This window comes from Mesoplodon densirostris, chromosome 7 (genome assembly GCF_025265405.1).
Source record: "Mesoplodon densirostris isolate mMesDen1 chromosome 7, mMesDen1 primary haplotype, whole genome shotgun sequence".
NCBI lineage: Eukaryota > Metazoa > Chordata > Mammalia > Artiodactyla > Ziphiidae > Mesoplodon > Mesoplodon densirostris.
Window position 1 is genome coordinate 111,235,465 of NC_082667.1, and position 18,161 is coordinate 111,253,625.

The window sequence follows — 18,161 nt, forward strand, 5'->3', positions numbered from 1 at the left end:
CTGGAATCTGCCCCCAACGGAAACATGTAGAATCCAGGGTAAAGAAATCCGTGCTACCAGTCAGACTACGGAAGTCAGGAAAACGAGGGGGAGGCAGAGAGGACAGGGAACACGTCAGAGGACCCAAAAAGAGGAAGTGGCCCAGTCTCAGTTCTGCTCCCAACTGAGGAGCAGAATGGAGGAAATACCCTCCATTCTCCCAGCCCTCGGCAGCTGTTCCTGTCTCCTAACCTGAAGCCACCAAACCGGGGGCCAAGACCACCTGGGCTCTGGGCCCCATCCTTTCAGTTTTTCCCAAGGCCACTGAGTTCTGAGCACTTTCAGGGGCCTAGGACAGTCCTGCCGGGGCTGCAGATGCAGGATCCACACTGAGCAGGGCATAGCTGAGAGTTTATTGAGGCTGGACACCCCCTGGGTTAAGAAATGGGGCTCAGCCCTCAGAACTGAAATGCAAGGAAGAAGGACACCAAAGTCAGCCCTTCCCCCGCAATAGGCCTTCAAGGAAGGGAGGGATCCAAAGTCTCTTGGGGGGCTCTTCCCCAGCCCCACCTACTCAGGAATAGAGGAGTCAGGGCCCAGCTGAAGACCTCCAAATCCAGAGATTTGGTTTATTAAGTTGGAGCCTGGCTACATTGAGAGAATGGCCCCCAGACCCTGGAGGGAAGTAAGGGGATAGCAGCTATAAGTCCCCTCCCCTCCCCTCCCTCCCTCCTTCCCTCCCTCCCTCCCTCCCTCCTTCCTTCCCTCCCTCCTTCCTCCCTCCCTCCTTCCCTCCCTCCCTCCCTTCCTTCCCTCCTTCCTTCCTTCTTTCCTTCCCTCCCTCCCTCCCTCCCTTCCCTCCTTCCTTCCTCGGCAATCTGCTAGAACCCAAAGTAAGAAAGAAACCAGGCCTCAGGAAAGAGGATAGGAGGACAAATACCGTGACTTCTCTCCTCCTCGCCTATCATGGTCCTGGGCTTCTGCATCTTGTCTGCCTTGTTGCTGGGACATGGGCAGGGAGACCAGTGGCTGGTAGTTCTAACTGCAGTTTCATTAGCGGCAGGGCCCCCTCAGGCCCTGCTCCATCCACAGCTGCCCCAGGAACTCAATCTCTCTGGATTGAACAACTCTGCATTAAGTACCTACTAAGCTGACATCCCAGTTCAGGCCCCACCTCAGGTCCAGTAGGGCACAGCCCGGAGGAAGGATGACTCACGAACAAACTGTTCTCCTGTCACAAAGCTATACTTGGTTCTGGATTTCCCGTGTGCATTATCTGTTTTCTTCAGGCTAATCTTGGCTCCTCTTCCCCACTCTCACCACTTCTGGTCCACTTTCCACATCACAGGGCAGGCCTTCCACGGGAAATGGAGAACATGGAGCTTGCCACACTATGCCCACCCCATCACAGGAAGCTAAAAACAAGAATGTGTTTCTAGACCGTTCTCAGCACTGCCTTCAAAATTGTTTGGGAGGCACCAACGCTGGTCAGCAGCAGAGAAAACAGCCCCCGGTGGTGGACGTGTGTGTGGGAGGGCATGAGGGGTTGGGAGACTTGCTGAAAGTGCCAGAACCAAATGCGAGTCAAGGCCTAAGCTCAGCCTTCAGCTCTTAGGGGAACTTGGCTTCTGGTAGGAAGGTTGAAAGTGGAATCACCCTCCCTCCCACATGACTTTGCCTATGGAGGATGTGACAGGTTTTCTGGCCCTTGTGTCAGTCCTGTAGGGAAGTGACTGGGGATGCCCCAGGTAGCAGGCCCCAACCACACCGGCCAGCTGGGCACCTGGAACTCCGCCCACAGGCTCAGAGGCCTCCCGGGAACCAGCCCTTTCTCACTGGGACGTGGTCATCTCTGTTTCTGTGAGAAAGCCATTGTGACTCCACAGACTCTGTCCCCAGAGGCCTGACTCTCCTGGGGGAGAGAATGCCAGAGGCTGGTGGTGTCCCCAGAGAAGACTCCTCAATGTTCACAAGAGGGGGCCAGGCCAGGCCTTGAAGACCCAGGGGTGAAGGCAGGGGAGGCCGGGAGGGGCAAGTGCTGAGCCAGGAGCCTCCTCCTGCAGAAAAAAAAAAAAGGGAAAGTGACAAAGAAATGAGTCTTGGGAAAGATTCCTCGAAACCATCACATCAGGGCAGAGGGAGGAACACATGGAAGAGGTGAGTGTGGAGTCCTGTGGGGAAGAGATGAGAGAGGAACTGAGGGTCTGTGAGGGACTGCTGGAGGGAGGAAATGTTTAGATGGGTGAAATCAACTGTGCTGTGAAGAGGGATGGGCTTGAAGGCGGGCAAGGAAAGGTGTGACCAAAGGGTCAGCCAGCCAGGAAATAGGGATGGCTCCTGGGCTTAGAAAGTTCGGAAAGTTCAGAAGCTCTACAGCAATGCTTCTTGGAGAGGGTGGCCATCTGGAATCTTCATCTCAGAGCAAAGGGTTGAGGTACAAAGCTCTATTCTAGAAATTTCCACCTGATCAGAAACAGAACTTCCCCAGGAAAGAAAGGCAGGACATGGATCAAGTGGAAAAGGAGCGGCCCAGGGCTAGCAGGAGGTGGGGAGTGGGAGACAGCATGACCCCAGGCCTTCATCCCTGAGATCATCCCCTAGAGCACTCACTCTCCAGAAGGCGGGGGATGAACCAAATCATCTCCGGGTTCCAAGCAGTCCTTGGTGCTAGGCTTGGGGTGCCTGGACCATCTGAGGACCACACTGGGACACCAGACTCACTCAGCTCACCAACCTTCCACTCACCTCTCTGGGGCTCCAGAAAGCTGATGTTCCCCTCATCAGACCAATCTGCTGGAGAACTTCAGGTAGCCACCATCCGGACGGCTGATGTGGCCACTGATGGTGAAGGGTGGACCCATCTCCAGATCCTTCATGTTCCTGAGAAAGATGAGCCAATCAAGTTACTGGGGCTGAGAACCAGGACTCTTCCTGGAACCAGAGCATGGGAAGAACTTCTGGCAGTGACTCACTGACTCACTGGCTTACCTTCCAGAATCAGAGATACCCCATCTCTCAGGCCAGATGAGAAGCTGCCATGTGACAAAGAGCAGATGAGGTGACTTATCACAAGAGGAGTTTCCAAATCCCACACCCCGAATGCCTGATTGTCTTCATTTGACAGCATGTTATGCCTGAGATTAAATTATTTGTAATCAGGCAGGTGTCCACCACAGACAGTGAAATGCTTGAAGACAGGAGCTATGCCCAATTACCTTTGTACCCTTAGAAACTAACACCACAGTACCTGCTACAATAGATCTTTACCAAATACATGATGGGTGAATGAATAAATGAATGAATGGATGGATGGATGGTGCCTGCCCAGGGGTGAATGCTAAGAGGAGCACTGTCATTTGGATCTTACATGGTCCTGTCCATGTTCAAGTGTTCGTTCATGGAACTTTCTAAATGGACCCTGGCTCCTTCCTTTTCTCTTGTTTGTTTAGGGACGTGGGGAGGAGACAGGGAAGGCAAGCAGTAAACTTGAGCTCCATCTTTGATTCTTTCTCAAGCATACCTAACCCCCCATGCCCATCCCACCCAGATCTGCCCTGAATCTACTCACCAGATCTGGTACAAGTTGAAGACAAAATTAGGCCCTAGAAAGACAATCGGAAAACATAGGGTTAGTACCTACGGGGAGAGCGGCCCATCACTGTTCTGGGAGCATCTAGTGCTCCCTCACCCCTGTCTGGAAGGTGTGGGGTGGCTAGGCAGGGCTGCAGGATGCCATGGGAGGTTCCCAGTCCTTCAGCGTCTGCTTCCTGGCCCAGACCCATGGGTACACCCCTTCTTCCCAGACAGAACCCCCAGTCTTTGAGGATAGATCCTGCCACTAGGGACCCCTCCATCAGGGCACTGATTACTCTGGGAAGGAGGCCTGAATCCAGACTCTACCACTTTCCAACTCTGTGACTTTAGCCTCACATCCTCATCTATAAAAAAGAGAGACTAAGAATTTCATCTCCGCATGGAATTTTTAAAAAAATCATACTAGGCACAAGTGCATTGGCACATAGTAGGTGCTCAACAGACATCCACAGAAGCTGTTGAACTTCATTGCAGATCTGGGAGATGTCCTCTGCCTCTCGGCACTCCAGCGTGCCCTCCCAGTTCTCCTGGGTCCTATGGGAAGTGCAGATATGGATCAGAGTTGGGAGCACCCCAGCAAATTCCAGGAGACGCCCAGTGAGGCCGAAGCATCAGCAAGCTTAGGAGAGAGGACCAAGAGAGGGCAGGGCAAGAGAGGCTCTAGGAGCCAGGGTAGAAGACAGCTGGAGCTTGGCCTGTCTAGCGCATCATCCTCAGCCTTGTGGCCTGCACAGGCCTGGGAAGTGGACTCCTGTGAGCTCTGAAGGAAGAGGAAGCTGACTGCTTGCTGGGGGAGGAGAAGAACCTCCACTCCCTCAATAAAGGCCCCACCCTCTCCCCAAACACACCTCAAGCGCTCAGCCACCCACCCAAGGCTTCAACCACTGCGGCCACCACAGGAAATACTTTTGCATGACTCCGTGCTGAAAAGTTTGCAGCCCCATCTGGCCTGGCCAAATGCCACAGGAAAGGAGGGACTGGGCTGAGCTTGGGTGACGGGGTCCAGCGCTCACTCACCCTCCCAGCAGTACCCACGCTGGTACCACTTGGCCAGGCTGTAGCCCAGGATGGACACAAGCAGCAGCAAAAGACCCAGGCAGAGGAGCAGGCCCAAGGTGCTGATGGAGTCGTCACCTGCAGAGAGACACACATCCTTCACCCAGCTGCCCAGAGCCCTCTCGCGGCCCCATATACCAACTGACTGCATCATGTTCCAAATTTCCTCTCCTCCCTCCCCACTGCCATCAAAATGACTGTCCCCTAAGAATCTGGATCCTGGCCAGCTAGTTCAGCTAAGTCATGCTAAGATGTGAATGTCTGATACCTGATTTTTTACAGTCAGCTTGTTTTTCCAAAGTAACAGTCCTCTGACAGTAGAGATAATTTGGAGCTGGGAAGCCTTCCTGAAGCTGCAGGCTTTCTACGTGTTGAAAAAGGCACTGCTGTCTGGGGAGAAGCCCAGGACGTCTCTCCTCTGCATGAAGCAGGAAGGGCAGCCTGGAGGGCCACCGAGAGCAGAGACACACAGATCCTTGATCCTCTCCCCACAGAGCCGTCGTATGTGGTAGCAGGGTGTTAACCCCTGGGCTCTGTTTGCTGCTTATACTTATCACTTCTTCCCTTTTTGTGGTATGAGCTCTTGGTTAAATTTATATTTTATTTGTAAAGGCAAACAAAGAAAAAGAGCGAAAGAGAGGGAGGGAGAGAGAGAGAGACTGGAAACGTGCTGAAGCAGAAGCAGAGCAGGAAACCAGGTTTGTAGGGAAAAGCTGACCATGGGGGCACACGGAGACAACCCACCCCTGCTGCGGCAGGGAAGGAAGACAGCCCCACTCCTGCTGGATGAGGGGCCACAGGCAGGTGGAAGCATCATCTGATTCCCCATCTCCATGGCTCTGTGTCTTGAGGCTCCAGAGGTGTTGCCAAGAGGCCAGAGGTGCAAGGTTACGCACAGCCTTTGGTACAGCAGCCTTGCAAGCGAAGCCCATGCCCATCATTTGCAAAATGTGGGACCCGAGCAAACCGCTGTCCCTCGCAAGACTTCAATTTGCTCTGATGAAAAATAAGCCTAATAATAAATACACATGGAGTTGTTGTGGTGATTAGTGGAGATGCCATATATAGAGCACTTGGGAGAGGACTGGGCACTCAGGAAGTGTTCAGTAGATGCTAATTACAACATTACTCCTGTCCTCATTATTATCATCAAGTAGTGAATTGTATTCTTAAATATTTCACAATTTCCCCCACCCTAGCCTTTCCCTCTCCCATGCCCCTGATCCTTCTTCCCATTAAAGCAGCCAGGTTATTCTCTGAGAGAGTATGACAGCCAAATGCAGGGAGAAAGTGTCTCTCCTCCTACTTTTAGAGTCCAAAAGCCCAGACCCTTAGAGAAATGGCAAGGATTCCCAACATAGACAAGAAATGAACAGAACCATGATTACCCTTCTCACTATACTAGGGGAAAATTTCCATCCTGGGGGAGGGGAAGGGAGAAAGTGAGGTAAGAGAGATGGGAAAAAAGCACTGGAAAACATTGAAAAGATGTCAATGGGCCACAGAGAAAAAGTCCTTACTCCCCGATCGAAGTGGAGCCCCAGGGAGGCAACAGAATTCCCAGGTGCAGTTGTGGGATCCGAGAGCTGGACTGAGCCCCAGAAAGACAGCAGGAGCCCAGTAAGGGAGACCTTCAAGATGGTGGAGGAGTAAGACATGGAGATCACCTTCCTCCCCATAAATACATCAGAAATACATCTACATGTGGAACAACTCCTACAACCTACTGAACGCTGGCAGAAGACCTCAGACCTCCCAAAAGGCAAGAAACTCCCCACATACCTGGGTAGGGCAAAAGAAAAAAGGAAAAACAGAGACAAAAGAATAGGGACAGGACCTGCACCTCTGGGGGGGAGCTGGGAAGGAGGAAAGGTTTCCACACACTAGAAAGCCCCTTCACTGGTAGAGGAGTGGTGGTGGTGGTGGGGCGGGGGGACTTCAGAGCCGCGGAGGAAAGCGCAGCAACAGGGGTGCAGAGGGCAAAGCAGAGAGGTGCCCGCACAGAGGATCGGTGCCGACCAGCACTGACCAGCCCGAGAGGCTTGTCTGCTCACCCGCCAGGGCGGGCGGGGGCTGGGAGCTGAGGCTCGGGCTTCGGAGGTCAGACCCCAGAGAGAGGACTGGGGGTGGCTGCGTGAACACAGCCTGAAGGGGGCTAGTGCGCCACAGCTAGCCGGGAGGGAGTCCGGGAAAAAGTCTGCACCTGCCTAAGAGGCAAGAGACCATTGTTTCGGGGTGCACGAGGAGAGGGGGTTCAGAGCACCGCCTAAACGAGCTCTAGAGACGGACATGAGACGCTAAGGCCACTGCTGCCGTCACCAAGAAGCCTGTGTGCGAGCACAGGTCACTCTCCACACCTCCCCTCCCGGGAGCCTGTGCAGCCCACCACTGCCAGGGTCCCGTGATCCAGGGACAACTTCCCCGGGAGAACGTACGGCGCGCCACAGGCTGGTGCAAGTTCACGCCGGGCTCTGCTGCCGCAGGCTCGCCCCACATCCGTACCCCTCCCTCCCCCCGGCCTGAGTGAGCCAGAGCCCCTGAATCAGCTGCTCCTTTAACCCCGTCCTGTCTGGGCAGGAACAGACGCCCTCAGGCGACCTACACGCAGAGGTGGGTCCAAATCCAAAGCTGAACCCCGGGAGCTGTGCGAACAAAGAAGAGAAAGGGAAATCTCTCCCAGCAGCCTCAGGGGCAGTGGATTAAATCTCCACAATCAACTTGATGTACCCTGCATCTGTGGTATACCTGAATAGACAATGAACCGTCCCAAAATTGAGGCGGGGGACTTTGGGAGCAACTGCAGACTTGGGTTTGCCTTCTGCATCTAATTTGTTTCTGGTTTTATGTTTATCTTAGTTTAGTATTTAGGGTTTATTATCATTGGTAGATTTGTTTACTGATTTGGTTACTCTCTTCCTTTTTTTTATATATATATATAAATTTTTTTTTCGTTTTTCTCTTTTTGTGAGTGTGTATGTGTATGCTTCTTTGTGTGATTTCATATGTATAGCTTTGCTTTTACCATTTGTCCAAGGGTTCTGCCTGTCCTTTTTTTTTTTTTTTTTAGTATAGTATTTAGCACATGTTATCATTGGTGGATTTGTTTATTGGTTTGGTTGCTCTCTTCGTTCTTTCTTTTTTTTATAACTTTTAAATTTTTACTTTTAATAATTTTTTTATTTTAATAACTTTTTTATTTTATTATTATTTTCTTTCTTTCTTTCTTTTTCTCCCTTTTCATCTGAGCTGTGTGGCTGACAGGGTCTTGGTGCTCCGGCCGGGTGTCAGGCCTGTGCCTCTGAGGTGGGAGAGCCGAGTTCAGAGACCTCCCAGCTCCACGTAATATCAAATGGCGAAAGCTCTCCCAGAGATCTCCATCTCAATGCTAAGACCCAGCCCCACTCAACAACCAGCAAGCTACAATGCTGGACACCCTATGCCAAACAACTAGCAAGACAGGAACACAACCCCACCCATTAGCAGAGAGGCTGCCTAAAATCATAATAAGGTCACAGACACCCCAAAACACACCACTGGACGCAGTCCTGCCCAACAGAAAGACAAGATCCAGTCTCATCCACCAGAACACAGGCACCACCCCCCCCCCACCAGGAAGCCTACACAACCCACTGAACCACTCTTAGCCACTGGGGTCAGACACCAAAAACAACAGGAACTACAAACCTGCAGCCTTACCCCAAACACAGTAAGTTAAGCAAAATGAGAAGACAGAGAAACACACAGCAGATGAAGGAGCAAGGTAAAAACCCACCACACCAAACAAATGAAGAGGAAATAGGCAGTGTACCTGAAACAGAATTCAGAGTAATGACAGTAAAATGATTCAAAATTTTGGAAATAGAATGGAGAAAATACAAGAAATGTTTAACAAGGACCTAGAAGAACTAAAGAGCAAACAAACAATGCTAAACAAAACAATAAATGAAATTATAAATTCTCTAGAAGGAATCATAGCAGAATAACTGAGGCAGAAGAACGGATAAGTGACCTGGAAGATAAAATAGTGGAAATAACTACCACAGAGCAGAATAAAGAAAAAAGAATGAAAAGAATTGAGGACAGTCTCAGAGAGTTCTGGGACAACATTAAATGCACCAACATTCAAATTATAAAGGTCCCAGAAGAAGAAGAGAAAAAGAAAGGGACTGAGAAAATATTTGAAGAGATTATAGTTGAAAACTTCCCTAATATGGGAAAGGAAATAGTCAATCAAATCCAGGAAGCACAGGGAGTCCCATACAGGATAAATCCAAAGAGAAACACGCCAGGACACATATTAATCAAACTATCAAAAATTAAATACAAAGAAAAAATATTAAAAGCAGCAAGGGAAAAACAACAAATAACACACAAGGGTATCCCCATAAGGTTAACAGCTGATCTTTTAGCAGAAACTCTGCAAGTCAGAAGGAAGTGGCAGGACATATTTAAAGGGATGAAAGGGAAAAAGCTACAAGCAAGATTCCTCTACCCAGCAAGGATCTCATTCAAATTTGTTAGAGAAATTAAAACCTTTACAAATAAGCAAAAGCTAAAAGAATTCAGCACCACCAAACCAACCCTACAACAAATGCTAAAGGAACTACTCTAGGCAGGAAACACAAGAGAAGGAAAAGACCTACAATAACAAACCCAAAACAATTAAGAAAATGGTAATAGGAACATACATATCAATAAGTACCTTAAATGTAAATGGATTAAATGCTCCAACCAAAAGACATAGACTGGCTGAATGGATACCAAAACAAGACTCATACATATGCTGTCTACAAGAGACCCACTTCAGACCTAGGGACACATACAGACTGAAAGTGAGGGGATGGAAAAAGATATTCCATGCAAATGGAAATAAAAGAAAGCTGGAGTAGCAATTCTCATATCAGACAAAATAGACTTTAAAATAAAGACTCTAAGAAGAGACAAAGAAGGACACTACATAATGATCAAGGGATCAATCCAAGAAGATATAACAATTGTAAATATGCACCCAACATAGGAGCACCTCAATACTTAAGGCAAATGCTAACAGCCATAAAAGGGGAAATCGACAGTAACACAATCATAGGAGGGGACTTTAACACCCACTTTCACCAATGGAGAGATCATCCAAAATGAAAATAATGAAACACAAGCTTTAAATGATATATTAAACAAGATGGACTTAATTGATATTTATAGGACATTCCATCCAAAAACAACAGAATACACATTTTTCTCAAGTGTTCATGGAACATTCTCCAGGATAGATCATATCTTGGGTCATAAATCAAGCCTTGCTAAATTTAAGAAAATTGAAATTGTATCAAGTATCTTTTCTGACCACAACGCTATGAGACTAGATATCAGTTAAAGGAAAAAATGTGTAAAAAATACAAACACATGGAGGCTAAACAATACACTACTAAATAACCAAGAGATCACTGAAGAAATCAAAGGGGAAAACAAAAAATACCTCTAAACAAATGACAATGAAAACATGATGACCCAAAGCGTATGGTATGCAGCAAAAGCAGTTCTAAGAGGGAAGTTTATAGCAATACAATCCCACCTTAAGAAACAAGAAACATCTCAAATACACAACCTAACCTTACACCTAAAGCAGTTAGAGAAAGAAGAACAAAAAAACCCCAGAGTTAACAGAAGGAAAGAAATCATAAAGATCAGAAATAAATGAAAAAGAAATGAAGGTAACAATAGCAAAGATCAATAAAACTAAAAGCTGGTTCTTTGAGAAGATAAACAAAACTGATAAACCATTAGCCAGACTCATCAAGAAAAAAAGGGAGAAGACTCAAATCAACAGAATTAGAAATGAAAAAGGAGAAGTAACAACTGACACTGCAGAAATACAAAGGCTTATGAGAGATTACTACAAGCAACTCTATGCCAATAAAACGGACAACCTGGAAGAAATGGACAAATTCTTAGACAGGCACAACCTTCCCAGACTGAACCAGGAAGAAATAGAAAATATAAACAGACCAATCACAAGCACTGAAATTGAGACTGTGATTAAAAATCTTCCAACAAACAAAAGTCCAGGACCAGATGGCTTCACAGGTGAATTCTATCAAACACGTAGAGAAGAGCTAACACCTATCCTTCTCAAACTCTTCCAAAATATACCAGAGGGAGGAACACTCCACAACTCATTCTACAAGGCCACCATAACCCTGATACCAAAAGCAGACAAAGATGTCAAAAGAAATAAAACTACAGGCCAATATCACTGATGAACATAGATGCAAAAATCCCCAACAAAATACTAGCAAAGAGAATCCAACAGCACATTAAAAAGGATCATACACCATGATCAAGTGGGGTTTATCCCAGGAATGCAAGGATTCTTCAATACATGCAAATCAATCAATGTGATACACCATATTAACAAATTGAAGAATAAAAACCATATGATCGGTAGTGTATATATGTCCATGCCGCTCTACCAAACATAAAATAGATAGCTAGTGGGAAGCAGCCACATAGCACAGGGAGATCAGCTCAGTGCTTTGTGACCACCTAGAGGGATGGGATAGGGAGGGTGGGAGGGAGACGCAAGAGAGAGAGGATATGGGGATATATGTATATGTATAGCTGATTCACTTTGTTATACAGCAGAAACTAACACACCATTGTAAAGCAATTATACTCCAATAAAGATGTTTTAAAAAACCATATGATCATCTCAATAGATGCAGAAAAATCTTTCAACGAAATTCAACACTGATTTATGATAAAAATCCTCCAGAAAGTAGGCATAGAGGGAACTTACCTCAACATAATAAAGGCCATCCATATATGACAAACCCACAGCCAATATCATCCTCAATGGTGAAAAACTGAAACCACTTCCACTAAGATCAGGAACAAGACAAGGTTGCCCGCTCTCACCAGTATTATTCAACATAGTTTTGGAAGTTTTAGTCACAGCAATCAGAGAATGAAAAGAAATAAAAGGAATACAAACCAGAAAAGAAGAAGTAAAGCTGTCACTGTTTGCAGATGGCATGATACTATACATAGACAATCCTAAAGATACTACCAGAAAATAACTAGAGCTGATCAATGAATTTGGTAAAGTTGCAGGATACAAAATTAATGCACAGAAATCTCTTGCATTCCTATACACTAATGATGAAAAATCTGAAAGAGAAATTAAGGAAACACTCCCATTTACCACTGCAACAAAAAGAATAAGATACCTAGGAATAAACTTACCTAAGGAGACAAAAGACCTGTACACAGAAAACTATAAGACACTGTTGAAAGACATTAAAGATGATACAAACAGATGGAGAGATATACCATGTTCTTGGATTGGAAGAATCAACATTGTGAAAATGACTATACTATCCAAAGCAATCTACAGATTCAATGCAATCCCTATCAAAGTACACTGGCTTTTTTCACAGAACTAGAACAAAAAATTTCACAATTTGTATGGAAACACAAAAGACCCCGAATAGCCAAAGCAATCTTGAGAAAGAAAAACGGAGCTGGAGGAATCAGGTTTCTGGACTTCAGACTATGCTCCAAAGCTACAGTAATCAAGGAAGTATGGTACTGGCACAAAAACAAAAATATACATCAATGGAACAGGATAAAAAGCCCAGAGATAAACCCATGCACATACTGTCACCTTATTTTTGATAAAGGAGGCAAAAATATACAAGGAGAAAAAACAGCCTCTTCAATAAGTGGTGCTGGGAAAACTGGACAGCTATCTGTAAAAGAATGAAATTAGAACACTCCCTAACACCCTACACAAAAATAAACTCAAAATGGATTAAAATCCTAAATTTAGGGCCAGACTCTATAAAACTCTTAAAGGAAAACACAGGCAGAACTGTCTATGACATAAATCACAGCAAGATCCTTTTTGATCAACCTCCTCGAGAAATGGAAATAAAAACAAAAATAAACAAATGGGACCTAATGAAACTTAAAAGCTTTTGCACAACAAAGGCAACCATAAACAAGATGAAAAGACAACCCTCAGAATGGGAGAAAATATTTGCAAATGAAGCAACTGACAAAGAATTAACCTCCATAATTTACAAGCAGCTCATGAAGCTCAATAGCAAAAGAACAAACAACCCAATCCAAAAATGGGCAGAAGACCTAAATAGACATTTCTCTAAAGAAGATATACAGATTGCCAACAAACACATGAAAGAATGCTCAACATCACTAATCATTAGAGAAATGCAAATCAAAACTACAATGAGATATCATCTCACACCAGTCAGAATGGCCATCATCAAAAAATCTAAGAGCAATAAATGCTGGAGAGGGTGTGGAGAAAAGGGAACCCTCTTGCACTGTTAGTGGGAATGTAAGTTGACACAGCCACTATGGAGAACAGTATGGAGGTTCCGTAAAAAACTAAAAGTAGAGCTACCATATGACCCAGCAATCCCACTACTGGGCATATACCCTGAGAAAACCATAATTCAAAAAGAGTCATGTACCACAATGTTCACTGCAGCACTATTTACAATAGCCAGGACATGGAAGTACCCTAAATGTCCATCAACAGGTGAATGGATAAAGAAGATGTGGCACATATATACAATGGAATATTACTCAGCCATAAAAAGAAACAAAACTGAGTTATTTGTAGTGAGGTGGATGGACATAGAGTCTGTCATACAGAGAGAAGTAAGTCAGAAAGAGAAAAACAAATACCGTATGCTAACAGATATGTATGAATCTAAAAAAAAAATTCTGAAGAACCTAGGGGCAGGACAGGAATAAAGACGCAGACGTAGAGAACGGACTTGAGGACATGGGGAGTGAAAGGGTAAGCTGGGACGAAGTGAGAGCGTGGCATGGACATATATACACTACCAAACGTAAAATAGATACCTAGTGGGAAGCAGCCGCATAGCACAGGGAGATCAGCTCGGTGCTTTGTGACCACCTAGAGGGGTGGGATAGGGAGGTGGGAGGGAGATGCAAGAGGGAGGAGATATGGGGATATATGTATACGTATAGCTGATTCACTTTGTTATAAAGCAGAAACTAACACACCATTGTAAAGCAATTATACTCCAATAAAGATGTTAAAAAATGAAATAAAGGAAGTTTACAGGAAGAGAAAGATTAAGGAAGCAAACTGAAGAACACATAATATTTTTATGGAGATAATATATTCAATAGAAATAGAAAGTAATAGAATAGATATCATTAAAAACTAAATTACTAACAGAAGAAGCTTGAGGAAAGCACAGAGGATGGGAAGAAAAATACAAAGAGATTAAAGAAATTAGAGGAAAAACTAATACTTATGGAAGACCAGGATAATCCAACTGAGGAAAATTGGCAATCCTGAGGTAGAGAACTCAATAAATTAAATAGAAAATGTTTTCAAATATATAATACAAGAGAATTTTCCTGAATGGGGGGTGGGATGGGGTGGGGAATGGCATCTGCCAATTAAGTGTATACCAGGTTCTAGGAAAAATTGATTCAGAATACTGAAGATCAATGTACATTCTAATTAAAGTGTTGTTCCGGTTATTAAGCTATTGTTTCTCAACTTCAAGCCCACCCTCTATATCCAGTTTTGTGATGCTACAGCTGGGACTCTGCAGACCCCATTTCTCCTTTGCCAGCCAGGGGAGGTTCTGCCAATAGAGGTCGACAGCAGGAGACTGAAAGACTGGAGGATAAAGAAGGGACTTGCTCAGTTCTGTCTACTTCCCGTCGTCTTCTTGTGGATTTCCTACTACTGTCAGCATCACCTATTGTTTCTTTTTCACCCCAGCAGTTTCTTCTACAGTTGGGTCTAGTTTTCAGTTTTTCCAAAGTCATAAAACCAGTCTCATTACTCCCTACCCTCCGCTCCAGAAGCATGAGCACCAGACTGTCAAAGCCCCGTCCCCCAAAGGTCTGAGGTTCTCCTCAAAACTCCATGTTTTAATAGTTCCAGGTTCTATACTTTGTTCTCCCAGTCCTACGGGTAGTAGCTCTTCTTGCAATTGCTACCTCCATGATACCTTAGTATTCTCTATCTGCCTTTTCACTTAGCTAGGTAGCAATTCTCTATAATAAATTCTCTCTGTTAAAATACCTGGTAAGGTTTCTGTTTCCTTACTGGACCCTGACTTTCCAGGCAGAAATATAAAAACCTTTTAGGGGAAGGGCAGAGTGATGAAACATAATTTAAGCTGACCTCAGCTTTCTTCACAGAAAATTAATGCCAGGAGACAATAGATCATTGTCTACAAAGTTCTAAGGGGAAAAAAAAAGTGAAACCCCAAAAATATTTTATCCAGCCAAGGTACTGATCAAATATAAAGACAATAGGCAGACATTCTCAAATATAAAAGAACTTAAGGAACAGAATAACTTTCTTTTGTCCCAACTGCAGTTGGTGGGGAGAATGGCACCAGGATGGCCCTCAGCAGGATGAAGAGGGTGTCTGTGGTGGAGAGCTGCTTAAAGCAAGGTGTCTGATTCCAAGTGGGGTGAGGAGGATGTCCATGAGCAGGGGATGCCTGGTATGAGGAGTCAGGTAAAAGAGGAAAGAGGAAGGTAGTCAAACATGGGGTGTCAGATACCAAGCAGGGTGATAAGGGTATCAGTGCTGGAGAGGGGAGCAGCAGAGATAGGAATTGATTATAATAGAGGATTAATCCAAAAAGTAAATATATTAAGAAAAATAGAAGCCAGATTTCTCACTGTTGGGAAAAGGAATTACAAATACAAAAATGGAGCAACCTAGACTAAACCTTGCGGTATTAGATTGTACTGGAGTTATTAATGTGAATTCAAGTTTTCTACATATATAAATAGGTACAGAAATAAATGTTGATGTGTATATACGTAGCTCTATCTTCTAAGAGGACTTGAGAGCAATTATGACTCAATATCAATGAACACATCTACCACCAAAATCTTGTCTTCTACATACCATTTTTCACTGTAAGAAACCAGGGCCCTTTGGATAAAGGGCTGATTTCAGACTGACGGGGAAAATACAAGATGAACTTGAAAATCTTCTTGTGTCTCCCATCTCCAAAAAAGAAAGCCCTAAAGAATACTGGGGACATGTCAAAAACACATATAAGCCAGTTTCTATTGGCCAAATCATGATAGTTTAAGCATCAAAATAAATAATTACAGTAACAACACATTGAATAAAACAGGAACCATAAGTCCATACAAATATTAATTAACTAATTAATTAAAAGTTTATAAAAATAGAGTTGTCACATAATCCAGCAATCCCACTTCTGAACAGTTATCCAGACAAAAGTATAATTCAAAAAGATACATGCACCCCTATGTTCATAGCAGCACTATTCACAACAACCAAGACATGAAAACAACCTAAATGTCCATCAACAAATGAATAGATAAAGAAGATGTGGTACATATAAACAATGGAATATTACTCAGCCATAAAAAAAGAATGAAATAATGCCATTTGCAGCAACATGGATGGACCTAGAGATTATCATACTAAGTGAAGTAAGTCAGAAAGAGGAAAACAAATACCATATGATGTCACTTGTATGTGGAATCTAAAATATGACACAAATGAACTTATCTATGAAGTAGAAACAGACTCACAGACATAGATAACAGACTTGTGGTTGCCAGGGGGAAAGGGGGTGGGGCAGGGATGGATTGGGAGTTTGGGATTAGCAGATGCAAACTACTATATATAAAATAGAAAAAAAACAAGGTTCTACTGTATAGCACAGGGAACTATGTTCAATATCCTGTGATAAAGCATAATGGAAAAGAATATGAAAAAGAATGTGTATATATATATATATGTATGTATGTATGTGTGTATAACTGAATCACTTTGCTGTACAGCAGAAATTAACACAACATTGAAAATCAACTATACTTTGATAAAATAAATTTTTTAAAAAGTTTAGTGCCTAATGGCATATTTATATGGTTTCAAAGTCCCTCCCCACAAAATACCTTTTAATTATAAAGAGAAAGAAGAGTAACTTTACAGAGGGGAAGCCTGGCAAACACCACAATAATCAAGTGATCAAAGTGAACATCATCAAGATGAGACAAACACAAACGGTGTGCCTTCTGCTAGGATGCAATATGAAGCGCACAACGTCACTTCTGTGACATTATTGCCAAAGATGTAGAACCCAAGCCTCAGAGTGCGGAGACATCATACAAACCCCAATTGATGGCATTTTACGCAATAGCTGGCCTGCAATCTTCCAGTGTAAAAGTCATAAAAATCAAGAGAAGATTGAGGAAATGTTCCAGACGGAAGCAGACTAGAAAGACCTGAGAACTAAATGAAACCTGTGATTCTGGATTGGATTCTTTTGCTATAAAAGCCATTATGGGGGCAACTGACAAAACTTGAATAATCTAAGGATTAGATGGAAATAATGTATTGATTTAATTTTCTGATTTTGATCGTTGTATCATGGTTATGTAGGGAAATGTCTTTATAGGGAACAGACTCTAGAGTATTCAAGTGTGATAGGGCATTAGGTCAATAACTTACTCTCAAATTATTTAGGGAGAAAAAGTTTTGGTTTACTTTTTAAAAAATATATTTCTAACTTTTCTGTAAACTTTAAATTTCAAAATAAAATTTGATAATTTTTTACATGTGGCTGGTCTCTATTTACTGATTTACAAAATCTCAAGACATTTTGAAAACAAAAAAGCAAAGTTTAAATGGATACAGTATAATGTCTTTTTTGGTATACTTTTCAAAAGAATATATATTTCATTATATGCATTTATATAATTTTTCTGGATAGATTTAGAAGAAAGATTTTGTGATGATCTGGGAGAAGGTGGTGGTGGAAAGGAGCTTTTATTTTTCATTTTATATCTTCCTGCATGGTTTAGATTTTATTACCATGTACATATATTAGTATCGGGGTTTTTTTTAAGTTTATTTATTTATTTTTGGCTGCATTGGGTCTTCGTTGCTGCCCGCGGGCTTTCTCTAGTTGTGGTGAGCGGGGGCTACTCTTCGTTGCGGTGCGCAGGCTTCTCATTGCGGTGATTTCTCTTGTTGCAGAGCACGGGCTCTAGGCACGTGGGCTTCAGTAGTCGTGGCTCACGGGCTCCAGAGCTCAGGCTCAACAGTTGTGGCACACGGGCTTAGTTGCTCCGCGGCATGTGGGATCTTCCCAGTCCAGGGCTCAAACCTGTGTCCCCTGCATTGGCAGGCGGATTCTTAACCACTGCGCCACCAGGGAAGTCCCAGTCTAGTTTTTTAAAAAAACAACAGGAGTTTTCTGGAAAGTGAGATTATGTACCATTTTCGTTTTTCTTTATATTCTTACACAATCAAAAATTAATAAATAATATATAATGTTAAACATTTGCATGCACACGTTATAAAATTTATTTTTCTGTTTATACCTAGGGTAAAAATTTAACAAGTATCAGATATCATCAATTAAGTCATTTTGAATAATTTTGGTGGCAGAAAGTCTTTACCTGATGTTTTATTTAATTGAGGCTTTTTAACTTAAAGATCTATATGAGGAATTGTC

General features: G+C 43.7%; 1 protein-coding gene across 1 annotated transcript in view; it reads right to left on the reverse strand.

Annotated features, from left to right (window-relative positions):
- Nucleotides 1–2,759: 2,759 nt before the first annotated feature.
- The window catches only part of SMIM35 (small integral membrane protein 35), a 56,072-nt gene continuing 40,670 nt past the window's right edge, over nt 2,760–18,161 (reverse strand). Inside the window, exons 4-6 of the mRNA XM_060105266.1 lie at nt 4,591–4,707; nt 3,548–3,581; nt 2,760–2,859 (exon numbers count right to left, since the gene is read on the reverse strand). Coding sequence (XP_059961249.1) covers nt 2,760–2,859; nt 3,548–3,581; nt 4,591–4,707 — 251 coding nt within the window. The remainder of the gene's footprint in view (nt 2,860–3,547; nt 3,582–4,590; nt 4,708–18,161) is intronic.